Genomic DNA, 18,046 nt, shown 5'->3' with positions numbered 1-18,046 from the left:
CTGCTCTGCAGGAGCAGCTTTTGCTTCTTGAAGGGCCTTGGCCAAACAGAGCCCCACACCACCCCCACCCCTTCACCTTGCACTTTGCCAACGTGGACTTGGGGTTTAACCTTGGGTTTGGGTCCAAAAAAACCCTGAAAAAAACAAGTGAAGATTCCACTCTTTGGCTCCAATGCAAGAAATCCTCCTGCAGGCAGCTCCCTTCCTGCCACAAAACCCCAAACTGACAGGTTGGGAGCCTCCACCTCCAACCTCCATCCCGTACCTGGCTGCTCCAGACTTGGCCAAGACTCAAGGTGGCCCCAAAACCTCAACGTTCTCAGCGTGTTTGTCCCAAGAGAAGCCGAACCCAAGGTACTTGCAGCCTGTAGACCCTGAGGCTGTTTGGTTTTGTTACCCCCTATTTATTGCAATAAATTATTGGTGTCTTCCAAGCAGGTGGTGACAAGGCATGAGTGCTGCTGGCCACCTCCACAGGTGAGCAGCTGAAGGACTGCCTGTCCCACCTTTGGACTGGAAAATACCAACCAGCTTGCTCTGGGCTCACTGGTTCTTGCCTGTCCTGTGCCTGGGTGAAGTCCTCACTGTTTGTATCAGCCAGAGAAAGGCAGCACAGAATGGTGGAGGTGGAAGGGACCCCTGGAGATCATCTTCTCCACACACCACACCCCCCTCCCGCTATATCAGGGTCACCCAGGGCAGGTCCCACAGGAACACATCCAGGTGGGTCTTGGAAGTCCCTAGAGAAGGAGACTACAACCTCTCTGGGCAGCCGGCCCCAGGGCTTCAGCAGCCTCACACCAAAGGCGTTTTCCCTCCTCTTGAGGTGGAACCTCCTGGGTTCCAGTTTCTGACTGTTGTGGATGCCCCTGGCATGGCTGTGAAGCCTGAAGACCCCCTGGGCCTGATGTGTGTTAGGCCTGTGGCCCCTGTGAGCCCTAGGATGAGGCCTGTGAACCCCCTGAGCCTGGCACTGAGGGCAACAAGGCTGGGGAGAGGCCTTGAGCACAGCCCTATGAGGAAAGGCTGAGGGAGCTGGGCTTGCTTAGCCTGGAGAAGAGGAGGCTCAGGGCTGACCTCATTGCCCTCTACAACTACCTGAAAGGAGGTTGTAGCCAGGTGGGGGTTGGTCTCTTCTCCCAGGCAACCAGCACCAGAACAAGAGGACACAGTCTCAAGCTGTGCCAGGGGAAGTTCAGGCTGGAGGTGAGGAGAAAGTTCTTCACCGAGCGAGTCGTTCGTCATTGGGATGTGCTGCCCAGGGAGGTGGTGGAGTCACCATCCCTGGCAGTGTTCAAGAGGGGATTGGATGTGGCACTTGGTGCCATGGTCTAGTCATGAGGTCTGTGGTGCCAGGTTGGACTCAATGATCCTTGGGGTCTCTTCCAACCTTTGTGATACTGTGTGGCTGCAGCCTCAGGGAGAGGCCTTGTGGACGCTTTAGCCTGGCTGGGAGGGCTCTGGAGCCTGTGGGGCCCCAGGCAGGGCTGGGAGGCCTGCACACCACCTGGGCCTGAGTGCTGTGAGGCCTAGGGACCGCCTGACCCACGCACCCCCCCGCCACAGCTGTAACGGTGCCAGCCCCCAACCCCCTGCTGCTTTGCAGTGCCTGATGACGTCTCCGCAGTGACGTCACCGCGCGGCACCGCCAAGCACAGCTCTGTGTCCCCCCCGTTCGCGTTGCCGTGGCAGCAGCAGCAGCGCCTCCCAGCATGCCTAGCGCGGGACTCCGTTGCCCGGCATGGCCCACGAGGCAGAGGCGGCCGCGGGGTCGGGACTCCATTTCCCGTCGTTCCCCGCGCGCGGGGAGGCCGTACGGTGGCCTGGAAGGCGGCGGTCGCGTGACGGGCGGCCGGGCGCTGCTCGCCAAGATGGCGGACGAGGAGGGCGAAGCGCTGCCGCGCTCGCTGGTGGCGGGGCCGCAGCGGAACGGCGGCGGGAGCGGTGGCGGAGGGAGCGAGGGGGCCCCGGCTGGACCGGGCGGGCCCCGCGTCGTTCGTATCGTCAAGTCGGAGTCCGGTTACGGCTTCAACGTCCGCGGTCAAGTGAGCGAAGGTGGCCAGCTCCGGAGCATCAACGGCGAGCTGTACGCCCCGCTGCAGCATGTCAGCGCCGTGCTGGGCGGCGGGGCCGCCGACCGCGCCGGGGTGCGCAAAGGGGATCGCATCTTGGAGGTGTGAGTACGGGGGGGCCGCCGCCCCGCCCCGCCCTGCCCTGCCCGCTCTTGGGGGGCTGCCTGCAGCCCGCCCCCAGGCTGCCTTCCTCTCAGCCCCGGGAGGACCGAACCCCGGGAAGGGGTTTTGAGGGAGCTGTGAGGGGGTCGAGCCGCCGGGAAGGAGATTTTGGAGAGATTTTTGAGGGGATTGAGCTCCGAGAAGGGGGAGGGGGGGAGGGCTGCCTTTTGCTGAGGGGTCTGGGAGAGCTTTGAGTGGGCTGTGGAGGGGATTGGAGGAGATCTGAGCGAGCTGAGCCCCCGGGTAGAAGATCTGGAGGTGATGTGGGGAAGTCTTGTCGGGGGGCATGCCCTGGGGTGGGGATGTGCATTTGCTACCTCTTGCTGAGGATTTGGGGAGCCCTGGGCGGGCTGTGGTGGGGTTTGGAGGAGAGCTGAGGGGGCTGAAGAGGGAGCTGAGGGAGATCTGTGGGCTCTGAGCCCCCAAGAGGATTTTAGGGGTCTTGAGGGGGCTCCCGGCGAGGGGATTTGGGTTTGCTGCCCCCTGCTAGGGATTTGGGGGAGCCCTGGGGGGAGTGTGGAGGGATTTAGGAGAGCCCTGAGGGGCCTGAGCTCCCGGGTGGGGATGTGGGGGGACTCTGTGGGAGTCCTGAGCGAGCAGAGCCCTGAGGGGGTGACGCGGGGGGAGCTGCCTCTTGGTGGGGATCTGGGGGAGCCCTGATGGGGCTGAGCCCCAGAGGGGTTTGTGGTGTCCTTACATAGGGGAGTCCTGAGCCTCTCTGGGGGCTGAGGGGCCAGATGGGGTCTTACCTGAAGCCTCTAATGAGGGCCTTGGCCAGTATCCCCTAGCTGGTGTCTGGGGGGGTTGTATGGGGGTGGCTGGACCCCAGCAGGCAGGTTGCCCTTGAGGAGCTGCTTAGGTGTTTTGGGGACCCTCAATGAGGGGGCCTGGCCTGGCCTTCCTCTCACTGGGGGCTTGGGGCAGCCCTTACTGGGCTGGAATGGGTCAGGCTGCTCTCCCTGGGAGTCCTTTAGGGGCCTCATGGGGGGGGGGGGGTTGGGACCACTTCTGAAGGGCCTCTTATCCCTGGGGACTTCTGTGCAGGGAGGGGTGTGGGCTGCCTTCATTCTCCCCTTGAAGGTCCCTTTTTGGGCCATCATCTTCTGGGCTCTGGGCTGGGGAGGAGGTTGTGTGTGCAGGGATGGAGTCTGTAAGCAGCAGATCTGTAGGAGCCAAATCCATGGGTCTGGAATGGGACTGGTGGAAGGGGATGGCCACAGTGAAGAGGCCTTGCAAGGAGGCCCCTGGAGAACCCCCTGGTGAGGAGGAGAAGGAGGCTTGGAAATGTGGAGACTGACTCTTGAGTGGGCCAGGGCCAGATGTGAGGGTTGGGACCTTTGGTCTTCAATGTGGATACCTTCCTGAGGAGGCCAAGGGGATGCTGGTGGAGGGAGGAGAGCTGGCCTGGCATTGCCTTGTTGGGTGGGGAGAGGGCACTCTGGAGCTGGTGGCCTGGTGCAGGAGGCAGCAGAGCTGGGAATGGCACTGGGGACTTGGATTTCTCCCTTGGGTTGTCCAGGGCTATGCTGTAGCTGTTTCTTGCCTTCAGGAATTGTGATGGGAGCCTGAAAACATCTTCCCAGGTGGACACTTCGGCTGTGGTGAAGCTCTTCTGCCCCCCAAAACTCCTTTAAACCTATATGGGCTGGCATCAGGGGAACTTCTTTGAGGGCTTCCTGGGCCTCAGCCTAGGAGGGATTCTTTTAGCATGTTCCACCTTTCCTGATGGATCCTGGGGACATCAGCTGAATCTTTGAGGGCTTTCTGGAGCTTCCTCCTCCTCCTGATGGATTTTGGGCACAGCAGTTGAATCTCTTTGAGGGCTCTCTGGAGCCTCAGCTTGTCCAGCTGGGATTTTTGTAGTCTGTTCCCCTTCTCCTCATGGACCTTGGGGACAGCTCTTGAAACTCTGAGGGCTTCCTAGAGCCTCAGCCCATCCAGCTCTGATTTCCTTAGCATATTCCTCTTCTGATGGACCTTGGGGACATCAGTTCAGTCTTTGAAGGCTTTCTGGGAGCCTCCTTTTCCTGATGCATCTTGGGGTTGGCTCCTTAGGGATTTGCTCTTCATGCTGAGTTGGTTCAGTTCAGTTCCTCCTTAATACCAGCTGCCAGCAGCAGAAGTGCTTTGTTGGAGGCCTTCTGAAGGACATCATCCATGTGTCTGGACCCACCAGAGAAGATCTGTCCTGGCCCAGCAGAGAAGATCTTTGCTGCTTAGCCCATGGCTGGAGCTCCAGCTGTGTCCCTGCAGAAGAAACTGCTCTGGGCTTTGTTTCTACCTGACCCAAATTCTTGATGCTTTGATTTTCCCTTCTGTGCAGAAGAGCCATTTCTGGGTGGTGGAGGTGAGTTCTGCACCTGGAGGATCTCTGGAGGGGAGCAGCCCATGGTGACCCAGGGCAAGGTGCCTGCTGTGGGGCTGGTTTGGAAGGGACCTTGGAGATCATCCAGTTCCAATCCATCTGCCATGGGCTGGGACATCTCTGCCAGCCCAGGCTGTTCCAGGTCTCATCCACCCTGTCCTTGAACACCTCCAGGGAGGGAACATCTGTTAAATGCTGTGCTTGAGCTCAGAGGTAGGGCTCAGTCTTTTGTCCAGTGGTGAGGCCACAGCTGGAGTGCTGGGGCCAGTGCTGGGCTCCCCAGTTCAGCAGGGGCAGGGAACTGCTGGAGAGGGCACAGCAAAGGGCTGGGAAGGTGCTGAAGGGCCTGGAGCTGCTCTGACATGAGGCCAGGCTGAGGGGCCTGGGGCTTTGGAGCCTGGAGAGGAGCAGCCTGAGTGGGATCTGATCAATGCTGATCAATACTGCAAGGGTGGGGGGCAGGAGAGATGAGACCAGTGGTGCCCAGTGCCAGGCCATGGGCACAACCTGGACTGTCAGAAGCTCCACCTGAAGGTGAGGAGGAACTTCTGGAAGTGCAGGGTGGTGGAGGCCTGGAGCAGGCTGCCCAGAGAGGTGGTGGAGCCTCCATCTCTGGAGTCATTCCAAACCCACCTGGATGCCATCCTGGGCAACCTGCCCTGGGTGCCCTGCTGGAGCAGGGGGCTTGGGCATGGTGACCTCAGAAGGTGCCTTCCAACCTTACCCCATTGTGTGATTCCAAGGCTGGCTCCAGGGTCAGGATTCAGCCCCTGGTGTTTGAAACAGCCTGACCTTTACTCTGTTACCAAACAACCTTAGGGAGGACCTGCAGATAACACTTGGAGGCTCTCTGGACCCTCAGCTTCCTCCTCTCTGGGTGGAAGGATGAGGACTTCCTCCTGCTCTGGCTGGCACCTCTCATCTCCTGGGAGAGGCTGCTTTTAGTTTGCCCAGCTCTCCTTTGTCCTGCTGCCAACTTGGCTCTCACCCTGCTTCCACCATCAGCTTTTTGTGGCTTTTCTTCACCTCCCTGCAGAAATCAGGCCCCAGAAATGCTCTGGACTTGATATCTCCACAGGAGGACACTGGGTAGCCCCAAGGCTTCTAAACCCCACCAGCTCCTACAATAGTTCTGGTTTCTCTTCCACCACCCAGAGCACAGTGCTGGTGGGGGGGTCCTCCAGGAGCACTGGGGGCCCTGCTGCCACCCTCCCAGCCCTGCTGCCCACTTCCTCTGCCCCTGGAGGCTCTGGAGCTGTGATGAGCTCCCTGAAGGCTGGGTCTGAGCTTGAGGAGCATCTGTGGCTGCTCAGGGGCTTTGCAGAGCTTGGGTGGTGTCTTGAGTGCCCATGGCTGGTTCTCCCAAGGTGGTGTCCACTTCCAAGCTGGAATTTGCATCCCAAGTCCCAGCAAACTGGTCTGGGGCAGAGGAGCTTGGAGCAGGAGCCTGGGAGATGAGTTTTGTCCACTCTGGGACCTCAGGGGGTTGCTGAGGCTGTCACTTGGAGCCACCTGATAGCTGGTCCTTGGGGTCTCCATCAGCTGGCTCTGGATGTGCTGGAAGACCAAAAAACCTCTTGTCCCTGCATGACCTAAACATGAGCCAGGGGATGCCCAGGTGGCCAAGGAGGCCACCAGCAGCCTGGGCTGGAGCAGCAATGGTGTGGGCAGCAGGAGCAGGGCAGGGATGGTGCCCCTGGGCTGGGCACTGGGGAGGCCACAGCTGCAAGCCTGGGCTCAGGGTTGGGCTTCTCAGGGCCAGAAGGACTTTGAGGGCTGGAGCAGGGCCAGGGAAGGGCAAGGAAGCTGGGGGAGAGGGCTGGGGAGGAGCAGCTGAGGGAGCTGGGGGTGGTGAGGCTGGAGGAGGGGAGGTTGAGGAAGACCTCCTTGTTCTCTACAGCTCCTGAGAGGAGGCTGCAGCCAGGGCGGGGTTGGGTAGGGCCAGGAGCAGAGGAGATGACCTCAGGCTGCCCCAGGGGAGGCTCAAGTTGGCAATGAGGAACAATTTGTGTCCTGCAGGAGTGGTCAAGGCCTGGCACAGGCTGCCCAGAGGTGGTAGAGTCACCATCTCTGGAGGTATTGTAGAACCCTGTGGCCATGGCACCTGGGGCCAGGGTTTGGTGGCCATGGTGGGGTTGGGTTGGTGTTGGACTGGATGATCCTGGAGATCTTCTCCACCCCACCCAATTCCATGAGTCTGTGACCTCATCAGTGGGAGCCTGGTTTTCTATGTGAGGTGCTTCCCACCCTCCCCCAAACCAGGGGCGTGTTGGGTGTTATCTGTAGGGTTATTGAGAGCCCTGTGCCCACCACCAAGCCCTTTCCCACCACCCTTCATAGCATCCTAGACTGGTTTGGGTTAGAAGGGGCCTCAAAGATCTTTCAGCTCCAACCCCCTGCCACGGGCAGGGACCCCTCCCACCAGCCCAGGCTGCTCAAGGCCTCATCCAGCCTGGCCTTGAACACCTCCAGGGAGCAGGGTGAAGCTGGAGGAGGGGCTCCTGGTGGCTCTCTGGGCTGGTTCCTGGCATGAAGGTTCTGTGGAGTCATCTCCACCTTGCTGATGGCTCCTGTCCTCTGTGTCCCACAGGAATGGGGTGAATGTTGAAGGAGCAACACACAAGCAGGTGGTGGATCTGATCCGCGCTGGGGAGAAGGAGCTGATCCTGACAGTGCTGTCGGTGCCTCCTCACGAGGCTGACAACCTGGACCCCAGTGACGACTCCCTGGGCCAGTCCTTCTATGACTACACAGAGAAGCAGGCAGTGCCCATCTCCATCCCCACCTACAAGCACGTGGAGCAGAATGGAGAGAAGTTTGTGGTTGGTATCAAGCTGGGAGGGTGGCTTCTGGATGTCCCAGGGTGCGCTGGTGGTTTGAACAGACCCCTGAGGGCCACCACTTGTCCCCCATCTCCATCTGGGCATCAAGCTGTTGACCACTACCCTTTGGATGCTGCCATCCAACCAATTCTCTCTCCACCCACCCATCCCATCCACATCTCTCCACCTTAGAGAGAAGGATGTTGTGTGGGACCGGGTCAAAGTCCACCTGGACACAAGTCCAGGTAGATGAGAGGTTGGCTTGGTTTGTCCTCAGCATGGAGCCACCTTGGTTGTGGACATGCTTTGATGCTGTCCACCTTTACTCTTGCTGGGCCTGGTTATTCCTCTGCACCCCCCTTGCCCTTCTGACACGCCCCCTGGTGCACCCCAAGAGAGCTTTGGCCTCACCTTTTGGAGCAGAAAGCTGCCTTCAGCTGGTGCTGACCCTGCTGCTGTCGGCCCCAGCCCCAGGGGTGAGCCACGGTGGCTTTCTGGTGGCTCAGCAGGGCTCTGTCGCTCAGATCTCTGATACCATCAGCTCCAGGACTCGGTGCTGGCCTGGCTGAGTGGGACAGGTGTTCAGAACCCCCGGAGGTGGCTCTGTGGGCCACGGTTTGGGGCTGCTGGGTTGGTGTTTGGCCTCCGTTGCTTCAGAGGTCTTCTCAGCCCCGTCATGGGGCGCAGGGCTGGGGAGGCCGCGGCAGGGCTGGGGAGGCCGCGGCAGGGCTGGGGAGGCCGAGGCAGGGCTGGGGAGGCCGCGGCAGGGCTGGGGAGGCCACGCAGGGCTGGGGAGGCCACGCAGGGCTGGGGAGGCCGAGGCAGGGCTGGGGAGGCCGCGGCAGGGCTGGGGAGGCCGCGGCAGGGCTGGGGAGGCCGAGGCAGGGCTGGGGAGGCCGAGGCAGGGCTGGGGAGGCCGCGGCAGGGCTGGGGAGGCCGCGGCAGGGCTGGGGAGGCCGTGGCAGGGCTGGGGAGGCCGCGGCAGGGCTGGGGAGGCCGAGGCAGGGCTGGGGAGGCCGAGGCAGGGCTGGGGAGGCCGCGGCAGGGCTGGGGAGGCCACGCAGGGCTGGGGAGGCCGAGGCAGGGCTGGGGAGGCCACGCAGGGCTGGGGAGGCCGAGGCAGGGCTGGGGAGGCCGCGGCAGGGCTGGGGAGGCCGCGGCAGGGCTGGGGAGGCCGCGGCAGGGCTGGGGAGGCCGCGGCAGGGCTGGGGAGGCCGAGGCAGGGCTGGGGAGGCCACGCAGGGCTGGGGAGGCCGAGGCAGGGCTGGGGAGGCCGCGGCAGGGCTGGGGAGGCCGCGGCAGGGCTGGGGAGGCCGCGGCAGGCAGGCAGTGAGGCCCTGGGCTGCCCGCAGGTGTACAACGTGTACATGGCCGGGCGGCAGCTGTGCGCCAAGCGGTACCGCGAGTTCTCCATCCTGCACCAGAACCTCAAGAGGGAGTTCTCCAACTTCACCTTCCCGCGGCTGCCTGGCAAGTGGCCCTTCTCCCTCTCCGAGCAGCAGCTGGACTCGCGGCGCCGCGGCCTGGAGGAGTACCTGGAGAAAGGTAGGGACAGGGCACAGGGGGGCCCGGAGCTGGGGCGGGGCCCGGAGCCGCATGGAGGCCCAGAGCTGCAGGGTCGGGGGCCAGAGCTGCAGGGGTGGCCCAGAGCTCCACCACTGGTCCAGAGCTCCAAGGGTAGATCAGAGCTTTGCAGATGACTCAGGGTTCTGGTGGTGGCTCAGAACTTCATAGGTGGCCTGGAGCTCCAGTGGTCGCCCAGAGCTGTGTGGGTGGCCTGGAGGTCCAAGGGCAGCCTGGAACTCCAAAGGTGGCCCAGAAGCTTGCAGGTGGCCCAGAACCTGAGAGGCAACCTGAGGCAGTTTAGGCCCAAATGATTTGCTGAGCTTGTCCTAAACTCCCAGGCAGTTTCAGGTCCTCTGGGATGATTCTTTGGAGGAGGAGGTGCTGCTTGGGAAGTTCTTGACCACTTACAGCCTAGCATGAGCCTGCTGTTGGGGCCTGAATCAGTCCCCCAGGGAATATCTTGGTGGGACGCTGAGGAGAGGACTCAGACGATTCAGGCTGGACCAGTCCTCATGCCAGGACATAGCCTAGACAGCTCTTGGTGCAGGAGGTGTCTCCAGGCTGGAGATCCCACTCTTTGTCTCCCACCTCTCCAGAAGAGCCACTTCATTGTTTCCACGTCTCCTGTGGGTCCCACCTGAGCATGGAAGGTCTTCTCCTTGCCCTGTACCCGCTAACCTGCTGTCCCTGTGCCCACAGTGTGCTCCATCCGTGTCATTGGGGAGAGTGACATCATGCAGGAGTTTCTGTCAGAGTCAGATGAGGTAGGTGGTGATGAGACTGATGTTCTGCTGGGACCTGCATTGGTGGAGGCCTCATGGATGAGAGGAAATGACATCAAGTTGCACCAGGAGAGGTTTAGGTTGAGTGGACACTGGAAGAGTGGTCAGGCATTGGAACAGGGAGGTGGTGGAGGTGTTTAAACAACGTGTGGCCATGGTTTGGTGGTGGGTTGCTAGGACCATAGAGCTGGTTCAGTTGGAAAAGCCCTCTAAGACCATTGAGTCCAACCACCAACCCTATACCACCATGGCCACCAAACCATGTCCCAAAGTGCCTCCTGTCCTGCTTCCCAAGTCCACCACAGCACCACCAAGTCATGAACTTGATGATCTCAGAGGTCTTCTCCAACCCTAATAAATTTATGGTGTGCCCAAGCCAAGAAAGACCAAACAACCAACCCCTCTCATCTGCTTCCTTTCCTGATGGTCAGAAAGGTTCTCATCTGTGTGACCTGCACCTCCCAGGGTCTTGCTTGGCCTCCAAGTGCTGCCTCTTCTCCAGTGATGCTTGAAGTTGTCATGTCCTGGAGCTTTCACTCCTTGCTGGAAAATCCAGCCCCATCCTGGTCTGAGATTGGAGTTCATCAAGACCTTTGAGGTCCTCAAGACCTTGGCAGCAGTGGTGGGATTGTGATTGCCTGGAGCTCACAATCCTACTGCTGCTGCTAAGCCACCACTACTAAACCCTCAGCACCAGATCCACACCTCCAGGGATGGTGACTCCACCACCTCCATGGACAGCCTGTTCCAGGGCCTGGAGAGCCCTTTCTCTGATCCCATTGTTCCTCATGTCCAGCCTGAAGCTCTCTCAGTGTAACTTGAGGCTGTTTCCTCTTGGCCTCTTCTTGCATGTGAGAAGAGACCAACCCCAACTTGCTCCAACCTCCTGTGATGGAGTTGTAGAGAACCAGAAGGTCTCACCTTAACCTCCTCTTCTAAAGAGGTTCCTCCTAAGTGTTGTGGTTGAGGTCCTTCACCAGCTTGGTTGCTCTTCTAAGTCCTCCTCTCTGGTGGAGACCAGAATGGGATCCTTGAAGCCTACAGAGCCAACTGGTCCCTCAAAGTGACCCCCTGGACCACTGGTGTGAGACAGTGAAGGCCCTCAGAGCTTAGAGGTGAGCTGGACACCGTGCTGACCTCTGTCTCCTGTCCTCCAGAACTACAACGGGGTCTCGGACGTGGAGCTCCGAGTAGCGCTGCCGGACATCAGCACCGTGACCGTCAGGGTCAAGAAGAACAGCACCACAGACCAGGTCTACCAGGTGAGCTGCTGGGTTCCTTGGCCTTGCCTGGAGGAGAAGCACAACTCAAGATGTCAACCAAGACCCTGTGGCCACCAGCTTGCTCCTCTGAAGTGCAGGCAAGGACTGGCCGCAGCACTGTAGCTAGGAGATGAGGTTCATGGAGATCTCTGCCCTCACCACCTGCCATGGGTCCTCTGGCAGGTTTGGCTGCAGGCTGTCATGGGTTCAGAGATCTCCATATCCTTGTGTCATGGATTCATAGAATGGGTTGGGTTGGAAGGGACCTTGAAGCTCATCCAGTTCCAGCCCATTTCAACCAGCCGTGCAGGAGGAAGGTGGAGAAATGAGTCAGGAGATGTGGGGGAACACCACTGGAAGGGGAACTCCAGTGGCTGCTGCAAGCAGAAGGTTGGAAAGAGCTGGCTCCCAGGAGGTCCCAATCCTCAGACCAGGATCCTCTGGGTCCCTGGGATCCATGGTGGGGACACAGTCCATTGAGTGTCCCTCACCCCTGCTGAGGTGGGCTGGAGAAAGCTGCTGGGGAGGTGTGCTCCCCTCATCTGCTAGGACTGGAGGCCTCCCAAGCAGAGGTGACCCAAGTGCCAACTATGGTGGCACCTAAAATCCAGAGCTTAAGACAGCACCTGGAGAGTAAACCCCAAGCTGTCCATGGTGACCATCCCCTGGGCTCAGGGAATACTTGGGAATGCCAGGTCTGAAGCCAACCCCACCTCAGGATGGGATGGATGCTGCTGGCTTCTGGTTCCTCAGCAGGCTTTCCTGTTGTCCTTCAGGCTGTGGCTGCCAAGGTGGGGATGGACAGCATCACTGCCAACTACTTTGCCTTGTTTGAGGTGATCAACCACTCCTTTGGTGAGTTCTGGGGCCACCTGGGCTGAGGGGGCTTCAGTAGTGGTCTGGATGAGGGCAACCTCAGGCACTTTGCAGATAACACCAAATTGGGTGGGATCTTGGTCTGCTGGAGGGCAGGAGGCTCTGCAGAGGGATCTGGTCAAGCTGAATGCATGGACCAAGGTCACTGAGATGAGGATCAACCAGGCCAAGGGCTGGGTCCTGCACTTGTGTCCCAACAGCCCCAAGGAGGCTCCGGGCTTGGGGTAGGGACTGGACACTGCTTCATGGGAAAAGACCTGGAGGGGTTGGTGACAAGTTGGAGATGAGCCAGGGAGTGCCCAGGTGGCCAAGTAGGCCACCAGCAGCCTGGGGGCATTCAGAAGAGTATGGCCAGCAAGGCAGGGGAGGCTCTGCTGCCCCTCTGCTCAGCACCGGTGAGGCCACAGCTGGAGTGCTGGGGCCAGTGCTGGGCTCCCCAGTTCAGCAGGGGCAGGGAACTGCTGGAGAGGGCACAGCAAAGGGCTGGGAAGGTGCTGAAGGGCCTGGAGATGAGGCCAGGCTGAGGGGCTTGGGGCTTTGGAGCCTGAAGAGGAGCAGCCTGAGTGGGATCTGATCAATGCTGATCAATACTGCAAGGCTGGGGGGCAGGAGGATGAGACCAGTGGTGCCCAGTGCCAGGCCAAGGGCCATGGGCACAACCTGGACTATCAGAAGCTCCACCTGAAGGTGAGGAGGAACTTCGGGAAGTGCAGGGTGGTGGAGGCCTGGAGCAGGCTGCCCAGAGAGGTGGTGGAGCCTCCATCTCTGGAGTCATTCCATTGGCACCACAGAGCCACCTCTGCTTTGTGGTCACCTTTGGAGGGGTCCCAGGTGACAGCACAGGACATGGACACAGGGAGGGAAGCCCCAGGGCTAGAGGCAGCCTCGGAGCAGAGCTTGGTGGATGTCACCAATGAGTTATGCCCAGGTTGTGCCCACGGCCAGGTGCCACTGGCTCAGCCCCACCCCTGTGCCCTGCCCAGTCCGCAAGCTGGCTCCCAACGAGTTCCCCCACAAGCTCTACGTCCAGAACTACACCTCGGCCGTGCCGGGCACCTGCCTGACGCTGCGCAAGTGGCTCTTCACCACCGAGGAGGAGGTGCTGCTCAACGACAACGACCTGGCCGTCGCCTACTTCTTCCACCAGGTGTGTTCCAGCTCTCCCTGCCCCTAAAGCAGCACAGCTGCCCCGAGCCAGGCCTGCCCCGAGCTCTGCTGGCCTCCAGCCTGCCGGCAGCAGGCTGGGAAAGCAAGAGGCGGACCTGCTCGGGTGGCTTCTGGGAGTACAAGTCGCTGGTGGATACCTTGGTGGTGGTGTGGTGGGGTTGGGAAGCAGGAGAGGTGTTCAAGAGATATGGACACTTTGGGACATGGTTTAGTGGCCATGGTGGTTTGGGGTTGAAGGTTGGACTCGGTGATCCTAGAGGTCTTCTCCAACCCAACCAGCTCTCTGATTCCATGACTGCTGTGGGAAGTTCCCTTCATGGGAGGCTGTACCCTTGGCTTGGGTTTGCTTCCCTCGGCTGTCAGTGGAGATGGGGAATGGATTTCTCCTGCCCCACCCTGAGGTGGGGGCCCTGCCTGTGTCTCTGGAGTGAGGCTTCTGCCACCCTGTCCTTGTCTGTCCCCAGAGGCAAAAGCAGGACTCCAGGGACCAGATCTGTCCTCTTCTGCCAGAGGGCATTCAGCCAAAGTCCAGTGTGGATGCTCCAAGCATCTGGGTGCTCCCCAGGGCAGTCAGGGGCTGGTGGCAGGAGGTGATGACTTTGAAGAGCCATCAATTTGAGCCTCTCCATCCTTCTGCCCCTCTGGGGACCTTGGCCAGCATTTGGGGCTGTGGGTTTGGACCTCGGCCAGCTTCTGGGTGGTTGTTCAGAGCAACCTCAAGGCCAACAAAGCATTTGGACTTGGGGAGGACTTCTCCAGTCCGACCTTCTGGGGTTCCTTTCCCTTCCTTCTTCAGGCTGTTGATGATGTCAAGAAAGGCTACATCAAAGCAGAGGAGAAGTCCTACCAGCTACAGAAGCTGTGTGAGCAGAGGAAGATGGTCATGGTGAGTTGTCCACTCTGTCCTCTTTGCTCAGTGGTCTTAGAGGTCTTCTCCAACCCAACCAATTCTACTATTCTATGATCCTGGAAGGTCCTTTCCAACCCTATGGGCTATAAAGAATCAGAATAGGGCTCTGAGCAACCTCATCTAGTTGAAGATGCCCCTGCTGATGGCAGTGGGGTTGGACTTAGATGGTCTTCAGCAGTCCCTTTTCAAAGGCCTCTCCATTGTCTCGGGCATGTTGGAACCAGTGTGACCTTGGCTTGACACCCCTTGACTTGGCCAACCATAAGATCTTTCAGGGTATTGCTGGTGTTGAAAAGTTGAGGTTCTGTGGCCATCTGCAGCCCTTTGGGTACCTTCTCATGTCCCCATCACCTTTGGTCATGGAGAGCCAAAGGTCTTCTCCAACCTCCAAGATGGTGGTGCTGGGTTAGCCAAGGGAGGGAGGTCCTGGCCTGCTTTTTATGGGAGCTTCTGCCCCTTGAGCTCTTAGTTCTTGGGGTTGTCTCCCCAGCAGAGGACTTCCAGGGATGCAGGTCTCCTCTCAGAGCTTGCTGTTGGGTCAGGGACCTTCATCCTGGAGAGAAGAGTAGCAGCCTGGGGTCCTCCTCTCCCTCTTGGCTGCCCTTGAAGAGCAGCAGCCTTGGGGTCTTCTCTTCTGTGTTGGTTGCTTCTGAAGAACAATCTTCAGATCTTCTCTACCTCAACTGCTCTTGAAGATCAGCAACTTAAGGCCTCCTTGCTTCACCTTGATATCTCTTGGGGGGTGTTGTCCTCCAAGCTGCTTTCCCTGCCTTGAGCTGAACCCCACAGGGGTCACCTGAAAGCCCTCTGGGAGGCTGCTGAGCACCAGAAGGTGTGGGCACGGGACATGGGCAGCAGGAAGCCGTGGGGACTCCCTTTGCTGTGGGAAGGAGGAGGGGATGTGCTGGGGGTGGTCTTCTCTTTGGCCTAACCCCCTCCCCCCCCCTTTTTGCTGTGGTAGTACCTGAACATGCTCCGGACGTGTGAGGGCTACAATGAGATCATCTTCCCCCACTGCTCCTGCGACTCGCGGCGCAAGGGCCACGTCATCACCGCCATCAGCATCAAGCACTTTAAACTCCACGCCTGCACCGAGGAGGGGCAGCTGGAGGTGAGGGCCTGGGGGGGCCTGGGGACAGCTGGAGGTGATGGAGGTCTGCTGGGGATAGCTGAAGGTTGAGGGGATTTGCTGGGGGCCCTGGAGGCAGCTGGAGGTTGTATGCCTCATTCCAGAGCCATCCACCTTAGGGGCATCCCGATCCCGAGGCGTCTCGGTGACATCCCCGTCCCAGTACCTCCCCGTTCCAGGGCCATCTCCACTCCAATGCACTCCCATCCCAGTGCCATCCCCATTCCAAGGCACACCCATCCCTGTCTCAAGCCCCATTCCCCTTTTCTGTGGCTTCTCCTTTCCCTCCTTCCCACCTTTCCCAGGCTTCTCCTGGGCCCATCCCTGACTTCTCCTGTCCTCCAGAACCAGGTGATCGCCTTCGAGTGGGAGGAGATGCAGCGGTGGGACACAGATGAGGAGGGCATGGCCTTCTGCTTCGAGTACACCCGGGGGGAAAAGAAACCAAGATGGGTCAAAATCTTCACCCCCTACGTAAGTGTCCCACCAGGAGCTTCCCAGGTTGCTTCCCCTCGGGAGCCTTGACGGAGCTCTGACGCTCCGTGTTGTTGCGCCTGGTGGCCGCCAGGTGGAGCTCGCAGCGCGGGGAAGCTGCGGGGTGGTGGTGGCGGTGACCGCAGGGAGGTTGTGACCTTCTCGTTGCAGTTCAACTACATGCACGAGTGCTTCGAACGGGTCTTCTGCGAGCTCAAGTGGAGGAAGGAGGTAAGAGCTGGAGCCTTGCAGGAGGCACCTCTGTGGGTCTGGACTGGAGCCTTCTGGCAGCCAGGATGGCTGCTGGAGCTCAGCAGCAGCTTGGCTGAGGAATACTTGGGTGCTGAGAGCAGGGGGCCAAGCTCTGGACTCTAGGAGCTGGGCTGTAGGTGGTGGTTGTGAGTGGCCAGCATAAAGCAGATCCAGGCTCTGTGGCTGGTCCCCCTCTTGCTGCTGCTGCTTTCCCCTTTGCTGGGGAGCTGCTGAGCAGCTCCCAAAGCAGGGCTGCTGGTGCTAGATGTACACGGGAAGAGCAGCTCTGAGGTTCTGCTGATCTCCTGTCCACCATGAAATCAAAGCCCAGGTCTTTGTGGGGACCCTTGGGATCCTGACACTGGCATCAAGGGAACATGGTGGCCCTGTTGTGTGCCCTCTCAGGAGAGCCTGAGCTATGTGTGGCTCTTCAGAGGGTGAGGCTGACTTGCTGTAGCTCCCTTCAGGCACATCAGGGTGGCTTGAACCTTGTAGGTGAAGTGGGAGATGGAGGAGTCCCAGAGTGGGGGAACAGTCACCAGAGCTGGGGGGACAGGAGGAGGTGGCTTTGTCCTCCTTTGCTGCTCAGCCTAGCCTGGCTCTTGGCAGCCTAATTTGGGTCACCTGCAGTCTCTGGGCCTTTCCTGGAGGGAGGGGAAGGTGCTGGTGGAGCTGGCAGAGGTTGGGGCCTCCTGAGGGACCCAGGCAGCTGCCAGGGCTGCTCCTGGCCTCCTTCGTGCCCTGCTTTCAGCTCCAGCTCCAGTCCCTGGGCTCAGCCTGCAGAGCACCTTTGGCCTCTTCAGCCAAGTTGGGTGAAGGTGGCACTGGGAATCCTTGGAGCTCGGCTGGGAGATCCTCCCTGGTTCTCCTGCTCATTCCAGTGAGCTGGGACACACCAGAGCTGGGATATGACATGGATCAGTGCCAGAAGGCCCTGGGTGGGGATCTCCAGGAGGTACAGGATGTGGTTTGGATGCCACCTTCTTGGCTTCTCACCCTGCCGCCCCGCCAAGGCCACCCTGGTGTTGGTCACTGGTGGGCTCAGGAGTGGTTTGCTGGGAGGTTGGTGAGGTCCAGACTGGGGCCAGGAACCATCCCTGGGACTGGGGGCCAGGCAGGACCCCCAAATCCCAAGGCCCCTTCTTAGGCCCTGTCAGGGCTGCTGGTGCAGTTTGGGAGCAGGGTGGACCCCAACTCATCCCTGGTGCCACCATGAACCCCAATTGCTGCAACCATAAACCTCAGCTGGTTCTGCCATGAACCTCAACTGGTGCCACCACAAACCTCAGGTGATACCACCTTTGAGCCCCTGCTGGTGCCACCATGAACCCCAGCTGGTACCACCACCACTCTCTAACTCCCTTCTTCTCTTCCAGAACATCTTCCAGATGGTCAGGTCACAGCAGAGGGATGCAGCCACTTAGCCTTTGGTCATCTCCTGCCATCACCTCCCCTCCCCACCTCCTCACCCCCTTAATTAACACTTTAAATTCTGTTGTAATTAAAGCCCTTAACTAAAGGTTATTAATTAACAACTCCAGCTGCTAGCCCCCTGGCTTTGCTGTGCTGACCACCCATGGGTGTCTTCTCACAGCCACTTGGCCCCTGGGCCAGTTGGATCTGGGCTCATCACCAGTTTGCACCAGCACAGTCATGGAATGGGGCTGAGTTGAGTTGGGTTGGATTGGTTGAGTTGGCTTGGCTTGGGTAGGCTGGAAGGTTCCTTCAAGATCAGGCAGTTCCACCTGGAAGGGACAGCTCCAGCTTGCTCCAGGTCCCATCCAAGCTGGCCTTGAGCACCTCCTGGCTTGGAGCTTCCATGGTGTCTCCAGACCTGTTCCAGAGCCTCCTCAACCTCCTGGAGAGGATCTTCTCCTCATCTCTCATCTCAGTCCAGCTGCTCCCAGGCAGGAGCCATCAGCCCTTGTCCTGTCACTCCAGACTTTGTCCCAAGTCCCTGCTCAGCTCTCATGGAACCACCTTCAGATCCTGGAAGGTTGCTCTGAGGACTCCCTGGAGGCTTCTCCATCCCCTGGCCATGGTGTCCCTGACCCACGGTGTCACTGACTGAGGTGTTCCCATGCCCTGCTCATGGTGGCATTGACCATGGTGTCATCCTCTAGCCATGGTGTCACTGGCCAGGATGTCCTCATCCCCTGGCCACGATAGCCTTGCCCATGGTGTCCCTAACTGAAGTGTCCCCAGCT

At 59.7% G+C, this 18,046-nt stretch overlaps 1 protein-coding gene across 1 annotated transcript; it reads left to right on the top strand.

Annotated features, from left to right (window-relative positions):
- Positions 1-1,829: 1,829 nt before the first annotated feature.
- On the top strand, positions 1,830-17,385 carry SNX27 (sorting nexin 27). Its single transcript, XM_054179227.1, has 12 exons — positions 1,830-2,176; positions 7,190-7,421; positions 8,774-8,966; positions 9,687-9,751; positions 10,927-11,031; positions 11,808-11,886; positions 12,891-13,054; positions 13,871-13,960; positions 14,946-15,095; positions 15,459-15,587; positions 15,759-15,818; positions 17,216-17,385. The coding sequence occupies exons 1-12, from the start codon at positions 1,872-1,874 to the stop codon at positions 17,261-17,263; spliced, it is 1,620 nt and encodes a 539-aa protein (XP_054035202.1). The 5' UTR covers positions 1,830-1,871; the 3' UTR covers positions 17,264-17,385.
- The last annotated feature ends 661 nt before the right edge of the window (positions 17,386-18,046 follow it).

The sequence above is a fragment of the Dryobates pubescens genome (genome assembly GCF_014839835.1).
Source record: "Dryobates pubescens isolate bDryPub1 chromosome 41 unlocalized genomic scaffold, bDryPub1.pri SUPER_41_unloc_2, whole genome shotgun sequence".
Taxonomy (NCBI): Eukaryota; Metazoa; Chordata; class Aves; order Piciformes; family Picidae; genus Dryobates; species Dryobates pubescens.
This window is presented reverse-complemented; position numbering and strand designations above follow the sequence as displayed.